Source organism: Musa acuminata, chromosome BXJ2-5, assembly GCF_036884655.1.
Source record: "Musa acuminata AAA Group cultivar baxijiao chromosome BXJ2-5, Cavendish_Baxijiao_AAA, whole genome shotgun sequence".
Lineage (NCBI taxonomy): Eukaryota > Viridiplantae > Streptophyta > Magnoliopsida > Zingiberales > Musaceae > Musa > Musa acuminata.
In genome coordinates this window covers 45995679-46012869 of record NC_088342.1, presented here as the reverse complement: position 1 = coordinate 46012869, position 17191 = coordinate 45995679, and the positions used below count along the sequence as shown (strand labels likewise).

Genomic DNA, 17191 nt, shown 5'->3' with positions numbered 1-17191 from the left:
CAAATAAAATTTTGAACTTTGGAACCAAAGAGAAATAGGTAGAACGTTAAAGCACGTCGATATTGATAGGGGTAATAATGACGGCATGACGTGTCACGACGTTGGCCTCACCTGGGCGCCACTCTGCCCAACGAGGAGGGCAATAACGCTGACTCGACACACGCTGACGTCACTCGCTCTCAGGCAACGACTTCCGACCCCGCGCGCTTGACCGAGGCTGGGGAGGACGACGACCGGGTGTTTATGTGACTCTTCAATTATATTTTTCCAAAGTTGATTCTTTCGATGATAAGTATGGGATGTTTATATCTACAACACATTTTTCTTAAAAGATGCACTTTTCACATTATATGAATATTATAACGAAAAATCAATTTTGTGTTCAAAATTTTTCTCCTGTGAATGTTTATGATTTTGTTGCCTTTTTACATGATCAAATTAAGATGCTTGTCTAATTCTAAACCTTATCGGTTCTGGGATCATGATTCCGTTATGCTAATGCTTGCTTCTGTCATCTCCAGGCCGAGAAGATAGGCCTTGACTACATGGATGTGAAAAGTCTAAAGAAGATGAACAAAAATAAGAAGTTGGTTAAAAAACTTGCTAAGAAGCATGGTCTGCAGTACCGGATCGTACCGCCTGGTACGGGCGGTACGTACCAGTCCGACAGGCTTCCGGTACGCGGACCGTCTATAGCAACACTATAGCAACACCTGAGTGTATCGCTCGATATACCGTACCGTACTGGTACCGAACCCAGGTCGAAACTCCGATACGATACGGTATTACGGACCTTGCTAAGAAGTACCATGCTTTTCTAGCATCAAGGCTATTATCAAACAGATCCCTCGCCTCCTTGGACCTGGTCTTAACAAGGCAGGCAAGTACTATAACTTTTTAACTCTTATGGCAAGCATGACACTTTCTAGTGCAGCTTCTCATATTTTTGGTGACAAAATGAAACAATCATTTGTAAGTTTTAGTTGTCATATTCTTCTTTTTTTACTCCTTTTTCATTGTAATTTCCAGGAAATAAATAGTTGTTTCACATCTAAGATAGTCAAATAATGGTAATTAGTCAACAGCCACCCCACCCTCAGTGAGCTAACTGGCTACTTTATAGAACCATCTAAACCATGTATTATAATGCAATTACTGGATTGTTATAACCTGATACAGTGTATTTTGGAAAATAGAGAAGTCTGCTTTGGAGATTACTTGTTTTTGCAAGTGACATTGCCATTAGTGTTGTATTGTTTCATTGGAATTGATTGTCATGCTCTTAAACTATTGTCATCTATATGAGAATGTTGTGTGGAGTCTGATGGGAAAAAGGCTAAACTAAACTTACACTCGAGGATAAACAATTATTTCTATTATAACAAAAAAAAAAAGTTGATCAACATATTGTTTTATTCTGATGCAAGGATTGTACCAAAGTTCTCTGCTGCTGGGTGTCATTTTCCTTTTGTTCATTTTGCTGCTGATGTTGACTTCATTATCGATTAGGTTGAATTTTAAATCTCGATACATCTTTTTATGATGCTGACTTGTGTATTTCCTTAAAGTTAGTTTCTTGTAATTATATTTCTCTACTCCATTGACCAAACTCCTGCATCTCCTCTTGTATGCATTATTATTTTTTTGACACATATCTCTCTTTATGGCTACACCTTTTTCTTGATTTGTTATGCAGGGAAATTCCCCACATTGGTTACTCACCAAGAATCTTTGGAGGCAAAAGTTAATGAGACAAAAGCAATGGGGTAAAATTTCAACTTAAGAAAGTTCTGTGAATTTCCTGGTGTCCTTGCTAAAGAAGAACTGGCAAAATGTGAATTTCTTTGTTACCCTTGCAATGACAAGATCCAGTCAAATCCATTAATTACATAGGTTGGTGCTAAGTAAAAAAAAAAAGAAAAAGATCTTGGCTCATTTATGATATTAGAGCTTAAAACTATGTTTTAAGGTAGCAGCTGACTTGTATTAGCCTATAAATAATCCCCTACCTAAACACCTACAAGTGAGTTAAGAAAGATGTGTTGTTGGCTTCTTGTCCCCTTTCATTGCTTTGGTTTTATGCTTGTTTAACCATTGCTGAAGGTTTTAATATTTGATGTCTAGTTTACTTGGAAGGACAAGCATGCCTCTCAAGCTCTATGATTGAGGATTGGTCAAGGAAGCATGTGTGGAGTTGGAAGACAGGATAGCTGCCTTTAAGCTATCATTAGCTGAAATGTCCCATAGGAGACAGTGACATTGGTCACATCAACTCACATTGGGAAGAGTATACCCTTTTTTTGATGCTTGACTTCACACAAATGAGGTGATTAGAATATTGGACAAACAAACATTGGCAATTGGGAATGAGACATTCTTGTTGCTGTTTGGTGTATTGAAATGAAACCAAAGCAAGCAAGAGACATTGTATCCTCTGGTGTGTGGACAAAGGAGACAAAGGTGAACTCCTGTTTGTTCACCTTAGGCAAACTAATGAAAGATGAAAGAGAAAGCCAAAGGCTAATAGTAGAATACAAGACCTTATGTTAGTTTCACTGTTGGCATTGGTGGATGGATGGATATCTTAGTAGGAATAGGCTTATGACAAGACAAATGCTTCATCAAGCAACTCCAATCTTAGTAATTAGCAGCTGAAACCACAAAAACACACTGACTTTTCATGTTTTTTTTTCTCTCTCTTTTCTCACTTGGAAATATCACAGTTAAAAGTATGGAATGAACATTCAACCCTTTGATTTAAAAGGGTTGATGCATACAATTTTTTCCAGGAAAAACTCAAAAAGAGGATTTTTTTTTCTCAGCCATCTATCTTTATCATTAAACTTTATGAAGAACAAAGGATAAATATATATATTTCTTACATTACATGGCCTAAATAACAACCTACCTACATTTTATGTTGTCTTCATCAATCGAAGGACATCATTGTGTGAATTGAGTTGTATTATTCAGTACTAGTTGACTTGATCTACACAAACCTAATTTTCTTCTGGTGCAACAGTTGCAATGCACCCACCCCTCCTTCTCAACCATGACAAGATGAAAAGGACAAGAACAAGGCAATGTGACAGATACCTACGCTGGAGTTGCAACATCTTCTTCTTGCCAAAAACAATGAAAAGGTGTTCATCATCACACCACAGCAAACCCTATTTGAATTCGACCACCACTGTTGCATGGATCTGCTGAACTCTCTCTCTCTCTCTCTCTCTATGGATATATCTATATATATAACCTCCCACTGTTGTCTATCATTGCTCACATGCCTCACCTTTAGAAATGTCACTCTCCTTCTTAAAAACGTCTTGAAGCTCATCCATCCATCACAGACTCCTTTCTTCACCATTAATGCATACCTCATTCTGAAGGAGGAGAGAGAGATCAGAAACGGGCATGAAACCAAGCTTCGCCTCTTTCTTCTCTAGAGTGAGGCCGATGGCTTCCTCTCCTCCTTCTCCTCCTCCTCCTCTTCTCAACGAGTCATGCCTGTCGAACTCGTCGTCAGGCGAGTGGGAGAGCTTCTCGGACGGCGACGCCGTCGAAGCGGTCATCCACGGGCTGAGGTCGTCGGACAGGCTGTTCTTCGAACCAGGCACGACGAGCTCGATGGTGGAGGAGGCGGCCAAGTCCGACGTCGACGGCACTCCGTTCGAGGGGAGCATCGCTATGGCGGTGGACTCGGAGGACCCTTATCGTGACTTCAAGCAGTCGATGGAGGAGATGCTGCTGGCGCATGGCGTGGGAGACTGGGCGTGGCTTCAGCAGATGCTGGGATGGTATTTGCTGCTCAATGGGAAGAAGAATCATGGGTTTATAATTGGAGCATTCATGGACTTGCTTTTGGGCATTGCTTCTTCTTCCTCTTGTTCTACTTCTTCTTCTTCTCCTTCATCCTCTTCTTCCAGTTCTTTTACCTTCGAGATCGAGGAGGAGGAGGAGGTGGAGGAGGAGATGATGTGAAGTGGATGCAGTTTGACGTCCATCCTATTCGATCACTGTAGCCATGGGAAGAAGAGTACACTCAAACATGACTTGCTGCTAATAGCATGGATGTGGATTTTTGTCTTTGACTAAATGGGGGGGGGGGGGAAAATAAAAATGTGAATTTTCTCTCTCTCTCTCTCTCTCTTTTTTACATGGATTTTCTTTTTCAACAAAATAGAAACACACAAACCACTATAATAATAATAATCATATATTTCATGAGCTTAGATGATGCCAAGCAATCTTTCACTTTATTGAGGTTGGAAGGAAGAACAGATGAGTTGCAAAGTTGACAATCTCATATATCATTATTTGTTTTAGTGAGCCCCAAAGCACAAGAGAGCATTCTTTGGTGTTCAATGTTTTAAGTCCAATCATGGAATTACAATATTTTTCAAAAGTGTTAGCAAATCAAATTTGTTTTTATTTTTCTTGAAGAAGGTAGGAGGAGAAAGCTTAAAAAGAAGAAAATTGTGGGGTACTTGTTTTTCCCTTTGTCAACCAACCAACCAACCAAAGCTAATGATAAGATTTGATTGAAGAAGAATCCTAATGGAATAAATTGACAAGTAAAGAAAGGTAGGATTTTTCTTGTTTCCAAAAACATTTCTTCTTTCAAGTTTGTGTTTTGCCTATACTTTCTGAATCAAATTGAGGTAAGACTGCAAGAGGCAGTGAAAAGGAAATGTCATGACCCAAAAATCAAGCCAAACTCTGAAAGATCACACCAAGTTATTTTTCTGAAAGTTGATTTCTTCTTTTTGGATTAGATGAATTGGAAAATGGATGCACAGTTGTCTGAGACAAAGATGAAACAAATTGAAAAGATAGAATGCTGTGTGGAAGGAAGGATCACAGAGCAACAGTTCCCAGTCAGTGGAACCACACACTTTGGAAGTAAGCCAAAAGATATGTAGTGTGTGTGTGTGTGTGGCTGGCCTGCAACATCATCATCAGGTAGAAGAACTATAGATGAACAGTAAGTACTATGGGCAACTAAAGCTTTAAGTGTTCCTTTCAGCTACTCTCTCTCTCTCTCTCTCTCTCTCTCTCTCTCATTCACTCAATAGAAGCCAAACAAATACTTCCACAACGTAAAAAGGCAAAAAGCTAGCAACAAAACTCTCTCTCTCTCTCTCTCTCTCTCCTGTCGGCTTGTAGACTATTGTCTACAGATAGATAGACTATGGGTAAGAAAAGACAAAAGGAAAGGTAGAGGTGAGTTTTGTTCTTCGCGAGATATCGCTTACCTTTTTTAGCCGACATGGAATTCTTCCGTATGTGATGTTGAGAACCCAAACCTTGTTGAAAGGTTCAGTCTGGATGAGTGAGTCACAGCGGCAACAACATAAACTCGTCAAGCTCGCTCATCCTTATCTGCGAACCTTACAGCAATGGAGAGAGAGAGAGAGAGAGAGAGAGAGAGAGAGAGAGATGGTGTCGTCCTTTTTGGTTGGACGTAAAAAGCCTGCAGCAGAAGCACTGGATTGGGCGCTCTGTGGTTGACCGCCAACTGTTCGATGGTGGGTTCAGTGCTCGTGCACTGTTGATGAATAGGTTCCAACCTGATACCGACTCTCACGCTACCACAGATCTGTGGGTGTAATAATACTTACTATAGCCAACTTTCTAAAGAGAGAGAGAGAGAGAGAGAGAGAGAGAGAGAGAGAGAGAGAGAGAGATTGTAATAAAGAGCTCTTTATTTATTTATTTAAAAAAAAAACTAATAACACATCAGCAAATGAATGAGATTGGATTCCATTAGCAAGCAAAGCTATGTTAATATTAGGAAAAGACCATAACACATTCTTAAGAAACACACCGTAACATGATATTTTCATGCAAATTTATAATATAAAAAATATTATGTTTATAATATTTTTTATATCATGTTAAAACATTTTTGACAATACCCAAAAAAAAACATTATAACGTGTAATATAAAAATGCTATAACATAATGCTTTTGTACTTGTATATTTGATCTTATTTTAAACATGATCATTACAAGGCTCACCCTATGAATCAATTCATAGGATAAGGAATGGAGGAAGAAAAAAAAATTAGACTAAGAATATTCTGGATATTAGACAAATTGAAAAAAAACATTAACTATTAGAGAATTCTAAATATGAGGATATTTTTCGAGAAAAACCCAGAAAGATGGGCTTTTTTCGGTGTATCGACCTTGTTATTAATCAAACTTATTGCACACGTATTAACGAACGATCGATCGATCCTCTCGAAGTAGTAGTCCGGAAGCAGCACACAAAAAAGAATAATAGATTTGTTGTAACAAAGAACAAAGCAACAGTCAAAACCTAGATAAAATCTTGTCCTGAGAAAGAGCACTAGTGTGGCCTAATCTGTGAAACAAACCTGACGACATACACGAGTTGCTGGGGCAAAGGCGAGATACTCCAAGTTGCTCAGATTTTTTTTTTTTTTTTTTGGGGGGGATTTATGGAAGATTGGTTCGTGCCACACCACCTACGATCGCCTTGGCTCAGTGGTCATCTTTGCTGCCGATTTCCCCTCGAACAATTCACCCAACTTTGTCTCGATATTTTCTGGAGAATATTTGATGTATTTTGATGGATTCTTGTTGTTCTCAAGCATTGGCCTGCAAACAACAACGCTGTCTGTGTCAAGGGCCACAATCGAAGGAACAAGCATTCCATAAGCATGCATATATGGGGTTTGTAGAAACGAACATACCCAAACCGTTTTATGAAAGATCTATACGCAGGTAAGAGAACTTCAGCAACTGCAAGCCTTAAAGATTCACGCAGCTCTTGATCAGGTACCGCCCACTCACACTGCCTTAGACAAAGCTCCTCAAACTGCATGTTGAAGGACTTGAACCTGACAATAGATTAAAAAAAAGGTAGCTCCATTTGTGAGAACACCATAAGTTTATTGCTGAGAATAAATTTCAGAGTAAATCCGACCTATCTTTCAATATTGGTTTCGGGACTAAACCACTACTTCCACCATCGCTTCCAGGTATACTTCCACCTCCAGATGATGTCAAACCTTGGGCAGAGAGGGTTTGCAATATCTGCAGTTGACCAAATAGAATTACAACATATACAGCATGCCATGCACCAGAAGAGATCTTATCATTAGGATCAGTTTTGGAATATATAAAATCATAAAAGAAAGCATATTATTGGTTCAAAAGCACCAAGATATGAAACACTGCTGTCCATGTCATTTGTTCATGCTTAAAAGTAAAATCAAATATGTGAACATCAGAATAGCATCAATCAAGATAAAAATAGAAACAGTGCTATCCGCCAAGATGCTCCAGTTTATAGAAACAAACCTTTGCCCAACCAAACCTCCTATACTGGTTCGCATTTTGTTGTACAGACCTACGGTGTCTTTGTATCCAATCATCACCCAGTATATCCTTTGCTTCTGACCTAAAATAAGAATAAGCATCAGATACATATAATCCAAAAGATTTCGAATATCATATACTCATGGAAGAACATACCTCCGCACAGATTTAACGATGTAGTGAATATTATTCATAAGAAACAAGCATTGCAAAGCAGGATCTTTATACATCTTGGACTTCCCATCCAAGTTACTCTGAAGAGCTTGCATAATTCGCATTGTTATAGATGCCAACTGGTTCCTTGTTCCATCTCCATGTCCAAACTCCAGGAAAAGTTGTTTGAGTGTTGCCTGGTAGCTGTACATGTTTGGTGAAAAACTGTCAGGAGAGAAGAAAGCATGCATTGTTGAAATGAAAGGCTAAAATAGATTGTCCATGGACTTAAACAACACGAGAGAATATGTCATAATTGCCACAAAAATCAGAGAATATGTCATAATTGCCACAACACGAGAGAATATGTCCATGGACTAAACTATAGTTAAGATCATAACCACAAAAATATTTGCCAGCTTGCACTATACTAAAAATTCTCCTGAACGAGTCTTGAGCTCCAATAAGTTTGGCTCCAATTATTCACAGTAAAGAATAGGCGTTATGTATTTCTATGTTATCATTGTGTGCCCCTCATAAGACAAATCATTCATTAAATAATGCGAGACAGTTGAAGTAGAAACGAGCACCATGAATTTTGTGATAATCATGTACCCCTTAAAATAAAGTAAAACCCTTAATAAGACTACAATGATATTTTTTTGGGTTAGACAGTTTGGAATCAACAGACAAAAATCTAGAATTGTTGGGATGTGGAGGCTAAGATGAATATATGAAGATAGAATAAGAAGCACTTATGTTAGTGATTAACCAAGCTTTTGGATAAAAGACAAAATAAGAGGAAGTTAAGATTATAAAACCAATTTAAAGAGATGTGGCTGCTCTAATGGTAGGTCAGGATCCATACGATCAACCTCAAAAAGTTGGAACATTATGACCTGTTATCGTTGAAGAATAGGAAACGATGCAATAACAGTAACTGTAGAAACTTATAAACATACGAAAGGCTAACAGTAATGTAATGAAATGACTTCAAAGACTTTGAGGGAAGATTTGGTAGCTTAAAAGACAAAAACTTACTCAAAAAGAAACTTCACGTAATTAATGACATAGCTGGTTAAAGGATGGACAGTTCCATCAGCAATAAATGTTTTTGAAGCATCTTTCTCAACAGCTTCCTCAAAGTCCCCAAACGTCTCTTGGGCTGTTTGTGCCAATTGCTTTGTCAAACTCAGTGCAGAATCTCGCATCTCAGAGCAAGACTTTCCGTCAAAAATCAATTCAATCTGATCATTCAACATAAAAATATATTAGGTTTCTCAGTGAGGAATAACGCTAACATGTTTAACTATGTCTTCTACTACTAAATACACTATTGAAAGTATGTTTTAGATCCAACATGAAACAAAATATTGCAATAAACATCCATGCAGCCTAGAGGCAATCGGTATCAATTTTCCTTAGAATTATTAAGTTAAATTGTAATCCTAGAGTGTTAATGGAGCATACCATCTAAATGTTGCTTTTTAAATCAAAACCTGCAGGAAAGTATAAAACACGTGTGCCCGTTCAATCTATTAATCTATTGGCTAAAGATACATCTCTTTATAACGCAAAGTCTAAATGTTTCAAGCTAAATAAAATCCATCTATTCACTGGTTATCTAGCAAGATGATGATCTACCTAAGTTTGTAACAACTCTTAAAGTTCTGGTTTCAGTGGCATTGCAGGTCAAGGCAATAGCATTTTAACAGTTTTGACAATTTTGGGTCTGCTTCTATTATCTTAGAACTTAAAAAGTAAAAAGTTCAGAAAATTACAAGAAAATTAAGACAATAATAAACAGATGGGCTTTTCATTATGATTCATCAAAACATTATTTATGATTATGAATTTAAAAAGCATAAGTATCATCACCATATGCCTATACCTCTGGTTGAAGTTCATGCATTACTTCATACATGTCTAGGAGCACAAACAGTTTTTCTGGTGACCTTTTGCTTTTAGCAATAGCCTCTCCAAAGCTAAGTAGCACCAACATGCTGTTTGCAGTTATTTCAGAAAAACATTGATCCTTTACCGAGCCAATACCTTCAAAGATTTGATTGCACAATTCCCGTTCCCAAGCAAAAAGAAGTTTAACCTGTTCTAAGCATTGTTAGAATAATTGGAGAACAGAGAAGCATAACTTTACGTTGATCTTTATAGGTCCTTACTGCAATCCTCATGTGGTGAATCCAATTTCCAATTTTTGTTTCTAAAGACTCCCATGGAAGTTTTTGCACCTCCTCTTTACTTAGTTTTTCCACACCCAAGCTTGAAAGGCTTTTCTCCAAAGTCGAAGATCGAACTTCCCTAAATGATAAAGACGAAAAACACTTAACAAAGGATTGAAGAAGATGAGGCATCGAGAACGTAAATGTACAGGAAAAATGATGACATAACAACATAACTTTTGTAAGTCAGACGTATGAGACAATACAGCAACAAAAAAAAATTTCTTTCATGCATCTCGACCATTTGATTCCTTTTCCCAAGTGATGCCCAGCTGATGGAGATCGTGACTAGCCGATCCAGAAAATCAAGGATAGTATAAATTCTTATCACCTTCAAAGGAACTACTAGGGACAAAATAATGCATCAAATGTGACTATCACAAGCACATGGCAACAATGTCAAATACATGGAGTTCACGTATAATTTAATTCATTTAATCTAGTTAACAATGGATAAAGTTCATTTGGGTCATTCTTGGAGTATGATTAGTAGTGTGTCTTTTACTCCATGTTGTTTCTCTTTTATGTGAGGTGTGTTTTTCTTTTTCTCTTGTCTCCTCGTGTATCTCCGCTAGAGGCGAGGAGGGAACTCTCATTTGAACTTAACAAGGGCGAAAAGGTCGCCAGAGGCACAAATACGTAATCATCCAATGTTTAAGAATCCTAGTATGAGTACGAATATGTTCAGATATAATCAATTTATATTGAGTTGACTATCTATTAAGTATCTATTGCAAAAAAGAAGATGACAGGCCAAGTTCTTTTATGTTTTAGTACTTTCTCCTAATATCTTTTCTGCCATCAGATGTGATCGGAAGGCCTTAGATCCTCAAAGACCCTATACAAGGATTACATTCAGATTTGTCTGGATCTCTGTAGTTGTTACTTTGAGCCTAGTTAGAATCTGCTCAAAAGTAGATATAGTTACACTAATAAAATTATATAAATCTAATTCAGATAAGTCAGTCCATTTCATGTTTGTTTTAAGGGTCTAAATATAGATTGTTAGTTAAATTTATGAAATCCGAAGCTTTTACACAAATAAAATCCATGACACTCAAGCCACGATGGAGCTAATGTCGAACAGGAAGGCTGAACTAGGTCTGGGTCAGACTTTGCAGACCTGCAATTATTTCTTTTTGTCTTCCAAAAATAAACACTTTCCCAAGCCCAGCCCAATTCATGCTTTGGAAATCTAGTCCCTCAATTTAACCCTATAAGCTCAACCCAATCCATAATTTAAATAATAAGAATATAAGGAATGAGATTTAACCAGACAAATTTATACTTCTTACAACCATGCAATGCTTTCTTAACATGTCTATATGAACTTGTATATACACAAATATTATTAAAACATGTGATATATTACACATTACAGGAGTACAGAATTGGCCAAGACAATCCAAACTTTAACTGCATCTTTTGTTTGTGACAAGCATCACCCCACCTACTTATATAAACATATCTGTCCAAGACTGCACCTCATGGACCAAGTTGCCAGACTTGGAAAAGATAGCCAGGCTGTGGACTGCGGACAGCTCTCGAGAGAACAACCTCTTGCCTATGTCAAGGTGTCTCAAGCAAATCATCCAGCATCCACTAACCATTAATTTCCACTCTATAGATCTTCTCAAAATAGAATTTAACATTGAAGCATAAACATTAACAACAAAATTTTGAAAAGCAGCACAAAAGGTTTTAGCATCTTCTTAATTAGTGAACTTATGAGATAAGATAAAGAGCTCAACTTCTAAGAAATATAAACCCACCCATATAATTATTTTGAGAAAAGAAACTCAATTTTGCAAAATAGATATCTTATTCCAGAAGTTTCTAAGCAGAAAATCAGATACAAGTGATGTTACTGTTGAAATGTGCTAGCCATTCATAAAATGCTCAGTGAAAATCGTGCCAAGCTATAGAATCCAATTAGAACATGTCACATCTACCTTTTCCAAAGTTACACACATGCTCTCAATTTGTGTTCCATATTTCAATGCAGACAACGTTGTGTTATTTGCATATAATGAAAAAGCCTGGGATTAACTGGGTATTTCTTGTAAATTACATCAGTAAGAATTTTATAATATACACATATGCACTCAAACTGAAACATTTAATTATAATATTTGTTGTTTACCTGTGGAATGTCTACTCATATAATCCGCATACATCTTCGTTATTTGTCAAAAGAATATCTAGATAGTGAAGGCAAATATGATCAAAAGTAGAAAAACATTGAAAATTACCTGTAAATTTTTAGACATTGCTGTTGACGTCCAGCTTGAACCAACTGTTGAGCTAACTTATGCAATAGAGGCAAAATCCTTGGCGGGATAAGTTTTGGGGGTGTCAAGGCAGCAGCCTCTGAGCTTTTAACTTGATGCTCAGAATGATTTGTACTAGATAGGTTTTTAGCACTTTCACTCTGCTGGTCCAGTGATCCTGACAATGGCTGTGATATCTCCGGAAGAGATCCAAAAAGGCTATCAGGAGGAACTGGCTTACTGGCACCAGATAGAGAAACAACATTAATACAAGAAACACCTTCTTCCGATGATTACAAGAAAGTTTGATTCCAAAGCATACACCAACAGTTTGGATACATGTTCTGAAAAACTTACACCATACCAAAGACATAATATACCACTGTCATCATGAAGCAAAAGAAACAAAATAAAAAAATGACCTCACAATGCTTGTTGTCAACCTGCAACCAGATTGGTTGCCAGTAAAAATTTGCTTCATAAAACAGCTGAATCCTAGATCAAAGACTTTTCCAGTGATAAGATTTACTCACCTGAATCTAAGGACACAGTTAGTTAAATAACAATAGCCACAAGTTAGTAATACTTCATCTTGCATCCATTACTTTTGCTACAAGGAACGAAGTCGCTTGAGGATAAGAAATTTGAACAGAACATTTTTTTCCTTGTTTCTATTAGGACTTCAGGATAGCCTTGCTACATATTTCTAGGACTTCAAGATCTATTGCATATGTCTAGTGTTACAGGAAGAGTCGTTAATGTCCTACTTAGCCCGACATGGTCCAAACCTATGTGCGTAGTGTTGTTTGAGGAGCCTTCGAGGTGCAAATGCTAAGCTCTTGAGATGCCACCTGCATTAAAGCCAAGGTCGAGAGAGGTTTCCCGACTCGATTCCTCTGACACCTAAATTAGTAACCCGAGGTATATAAGTATGAATGCAAGTGGTCAAAAAGTGATTTTCCTTTTTTATTGTGTTGAAGATGAGCTTTTATACCCGATAGTAAAGGGACTGAATATTTTACAAAATATTTTACGAGGAGGCAACCTCTAATTACCTCCAACAACCTTCCCTTGGTCTTTTATCCATGGAGGCGACAAAGTGGGGACAGCCTATAACCGTCTGCCTTGGGCTCTTGCCCACGTGGGCAAACAGGTGGAGGGTGGCCTCCGTTCTCTATTTCCATCTTGGACACCACATGGAGGCCACATATCGGATGACGATTAACTGATGATGTTCTCCCTATCATTTATCCCCTCCCCCAAGAACGCTTCGGGGGCTCTTGCAAGAGGGATCTAACGTCTAGTTCATCCGAGACGTTAAGCATATGCCTCTTTGATTGGTTCTCCAACTCCGCACATTAGGCGAATGTCGTCGGCCCTTCTTGATAGCAAATCAATCCTTATCGATGTAAACCAAACCCTCCTTTGAGCGTGGAGGGAAACAGGCAAGAGATGTGAGCGTTGCTAGTGACGATCCATCACCGACATGCCCCTCTCATCACCAAGGGACCCACCTCGATTGGAGGAAGGGGTAGGGTTTCCCAATCTCCACATCTCTTCCAAACCTGATCGGGTTTGTCGACCACCACACCTCAACTGAAGGAGAGGGTTGGGTTCCCCAACCTTTACATCTCTTCCCGAACTGCACAAGATGTCCCTGACGAATAAGTTCTTCAATCTGCTCTTTCAAGTCGCGACAATCCTCGATGTCATAGTCATAATCTCGGTGGAACCGACAATACTTGGGCATGTCTCTTTTTGCTTATGCGGTCTTCGACGGATGAGGGTCATTTAAGAGCCTATTTTCTTTTATCTGTAGAAAAACTTCAGTTCTAATCATATTTAGGGGGGTCAACTCAAACCTTGGGCGAGATAACTCGGGTCGTTCGTTCCTCCCATTGCCTGAGTTCGAGAAGCATTGTCGCTTATGGTCGTGAGCATATGTTCTCGAGGAAGTGAAGTTCAAACTCCCTCGCAAGCTATGCAAAAGAATAGATGAAAAATAACTTTAGGCAGGCATATCATACTCGTGCTAAGCCTCTTAACGTCATCAGGAAGGTGCGGCACATCAAGACGTCCGAAGTACTATATAACGACATTTGGGCATAGAAAGCTACAATGTGCTTCATCGGGTCAGCACTGCCATCAAAAGCCTCCAAGGGCAGGAGGCAAAAGCTTGCTGGAATCAATTCATCCTGGATTTCTTAAGTGAACAACGACCGACTCAAGGTGAGGTCAACCAGCGCTTCCCCTTTTGATTGTTGGAACTCTTATCGCATCTCCTCCAAGCGTTGATCCATATGCCATTGTTGGATCCGCAAGGAATCCTCCATCGAATCTATCGATTGGGCCTCGGATGTAGGTAGGGTAGAGTAGGGGTGTGATCCGTTGAATTCCACAATTGGAGACTGAAGTGCCCCCTCGGCCGATAGTTCGAAAGGTCTTAACCACTCAAGGGATGTCGACCCCACGTCAGGTCGGGGAACCGCGACCGAGCTGATGGCACCGCCTGTTGGGCTAACTAGGGCAAAAGCATAGCAACGACCTGTATCATTCATGTTAGCGTATGTACTTGCTGAGTGTGATTTAAGAACACCTCGATGGGGACGAGTAGGTGGCTCAAGGTCGTTTCTAGGGCGCAAAAAATGTTACGGGAAGAAGTCGTTGATATCATGGTTAGCCCAATGTGGTCCGAACCCATGTGCGTAGGGCTACCCGAGGTGAAAACGTCGAGCTCCCGAGGCGTCACATGCACGAAAACCAAGGTCGAGAGAGGTTTTCGGATCTTCCGACCCGATCCCTCAAATGACCAAGTTAATAACCCGAGATATATAAGTCTGGATACAAATTATCATAAAATGATCTCCCCTTTTCATTGTGTTGAAGATGAGCTTTTATACTTGGTCATAAAGAGACAGAATATTCTACGGGTAGGTATCCTCTAACCGCCTCCAACAATCTCCCCTCGGCCTTTTATCCACATGAGCAACAAAGGAGAGACAACCTATAACCGTCAACCTTCGACCCTTGTCCACGTGGGTAGACAGGTGGAAGATGGCCTCAGTCCAACCTAGACATCACGTGGAGGCCACATAGAGGATGACGATTGACTGACGATGTTCTCCCTGTCACCTAGAAAGTAATGGCATGACATAGAAACTTCACACACTGAAAGGATAGCCTTACTGGAAACAAATTTCTTCCACCACTGGTCATAGATATTCAAGTGTTATCAATGCCACCATACAAACTAATGAACCATGGATGTCAATTACAATTTAGTTTCAGGAAAAAAAAAGTCATTTAATAATTGCGAGTGAAAATGCCACATACTATCAGTTCTGAGAGGAAAATGTCAAGTTGGGGCAAAGCGCATGGTGTGTTGGTCACCCTTGCTGATCGATTAGGAACCAAACATGAACTAGGACCCAATTAGACATTTAAAATCACCAATTAAGAATAACAAACCCCAAACAGATGTAGAGAAACAGACCTGTGAGTAACTAGGAGACTGCGGAACTCATCCTCCAGCTTCATTATGGCCTTAGCTAGAGTATTGTTTGCCTGGTTTACCACACCATCATTGCTCCTTAAGCTTTTATTTGAGCTGAAAAACTGCAAGATGCCTCTCAGCTGATCAATTGCAGTGAGATAACTTTCAAGGTTGTCACGCGGCCCCCTTGACAGTTTGAGCTCCGCCTACTCATCCAAAGAACCAAAAATGCACTAATTGAACAAATTGTTTTGTATAAACTTAATCAGACGCACACCAAAAGAATAAAATCGAAGACCTAAAACACGGCGATAAGCTTAAGCCTCACTAGTTTTTCTCCCTCAGCAAAGACCTAAAAACGCACCGACTCCCAGAATAGTCATTTTCACAAGTCGAAACAACTGTTTCCAATGAACTCGATCAAACTCATTCAGACCCACACTAACAGAAAAAAGATTGAAACACTTAAAAGAAAAAGACCCATTCTTGCTCAAACAAATAGGAGCTGCACCGAAGGAAAATTAAACCAGGAAGCACAAGGTAAAAACAGGGCCAACCTCTCGCGTGCGCTCAAAGTAACCCAGGATAACGTCGGCCGACTTGAGCGTCTTGTCGATGTTCTCGTGCGCCATCCGAATAGCATAAGTCCGCACCTGCATCACATCGGCGAAAGGAACCAGGATCCAGAGAATCCAAAACCCAAAATCAGTACCAAACTCCAAAACGACCGACACCACGATCCATCCACGAGAGGGGAAACCTGGGTGGGGCGCATGGCGGCCTCGAGGGCGGAGAGGCGGTGGTCGAAGGAGCCGAGCATAGAGACCATGCGATCGGTGTGGGTCCGACTCTTGTCGAGTGAGTCGCGGAGGAAGGCCGCCCGCTCCGTTAGGGCATCGCTGGCCCCCATCGTTCGATCTATCGATCGCCTCCTTCCCTCTTCTCGGCGCCGCAACGCCTCCTCGGATCTCTCGCCTTCTTCGTCTCTTCCTCCTCCCGAACTCGATCTGGAGTGGCGAGGAAGCCAAGCGAGAGAGAGAGACCGAGAAGGGTAGTATTGGAGTAGGGCCGGGGTTGTTCCGATTCCAGCTTGGAATCTCGGGGGGGCGGCGAGAAACTCCCTGCGAATACAAACAACGCGCAAATAAATTGCGTGCAAGGTTGGCGTGGGACCCACGCAAATATATGCACTCAGAGAGAGGTTGTGTACGTAACCGTGTGTGTTTACCAGAAGGCTAAATCTCCGTTAGGGGAAGACGACGTACTTATGTTGACCGATAATTATCGGAATTTTTGTTGCCTAATTTTTCATTAAATTAAATAAATATCGAAAATATAAAAAGTTGAATTTTTTTTTTGTGTGTGACGGAATTCACTAAATTTCTGCTTCTTTTCCGTTAAATATAAATAAATATGGGAAAAATTTTGCTAATTTTTTTCTATTAAATCAAATAATTATCGGAAAAGCCTAAAACACTATTTCATAATAGTGATTTTATTTAGCTTGATCCCCAAAATACCCTTCTTTTTTCATATGGGCCGATTTATTGTTCTTTTTGTTGTCCCTCCTTTTGAATCCCATTTGGTTTAATTCAAAGGAATTGATCGATTCATCCTGAAAATAGTCCATAAGAAAATTTGATAATTATTTTTCTAAAAAAGAAATAACTTTATTATATTATTATGCA

General features: G+C 39.4%; 2 protein-coding genes across 2 annotated transcripts; one reads left to right on the top strand and one right to left on the bottom strand.

The window, feature by feature from the left end:
* Positions 1 to 3043: 3043 nt before the first annotated feature.
* On the top strand, positions 3044 to 4047 carry LOC135611897 (transcription repressor OFP13-like). Its single transcript, XM_065107543.1, has one exon. The coding sequence runs from the start codon at positions 3415 to 3417 to the stop codon at positions 3979 to 3981; it is 567 nt and encodes a 188-aa protein (XP_064963615.1). The 5' UTR covers positions 3044 to 3414; the 3' UTR covers positions 3982 to 4047.
* A 2220-nt stretch (positions 4048 to 6267) lies between these two features.
* LOC135613038 (exocyst complex component EXO70A1-like) lies at positions 6268 to 16602 on the bottom strand. The gene is made up of 12 exons (XM_065109956.1): positions 16264 to 16602; positions 16061 to 16156; positions 15504 to 15709; positions 11993 to 12250; positions 9681 to 9819; positions 9395 to 9607; positions 8545 to 8750; positions 7507 to 7707; positions 7333 to 7432; positions 6956 to 7065; positions 6723 to 6869; positions 6268 to 6627 (listed from the first exon to the last, which is right to left on the bottom strand). The coding sequence occupies exons 1-12, from the start codon at positions 16411 to 16413 to the stop codon at positions 6495 to 6497; spliced, it is 1959 nt and encodes a 652-aa protein (XP_064966028.1). The 5' UTR covers positions 16414 to 16602; the 3' UTR covers positions 6268 to 6494.
* Positions 16603 to 17191: the final 589 nt, after the last annotated feature.

What these genes read in the sequence shown, in the direction of transcription:
- LOC135613038 (XM_065109956.1), bottom strand. Translation starts at nt 16,413, where the DNA reads ATGGGGGCCAGCGATGCCCTAACGGAGCGGGCGGCCTTCCTCCGCGAC. An exon ending in AGTCTCCTAGTTACTCACAG is followed by an intron (nt 12,251 to 15,503) that starts GTCTGTTTCTCT and finishes ATCTGGTGCCAG; the next exon opens with TAAGCCAGTTCCTCCTGATA. An exon ending in TTCACCACATGAGGATTGCA is followed by an intron (nt 9,608 to 9,680) that starts GTAAGGACCTAT and finishes TGCTTAGAACAG; the next exon opens with GTTAAACTTCTTTTTGCTTG.
- LOC135611897 (XM_065107543.1), top strand. Translation starts at nt 3,415, where the DNA reads ATGAAACCAAGCTTCGCCTCTTTCTTCTCTAGAGTGAGGCCGATGGCT.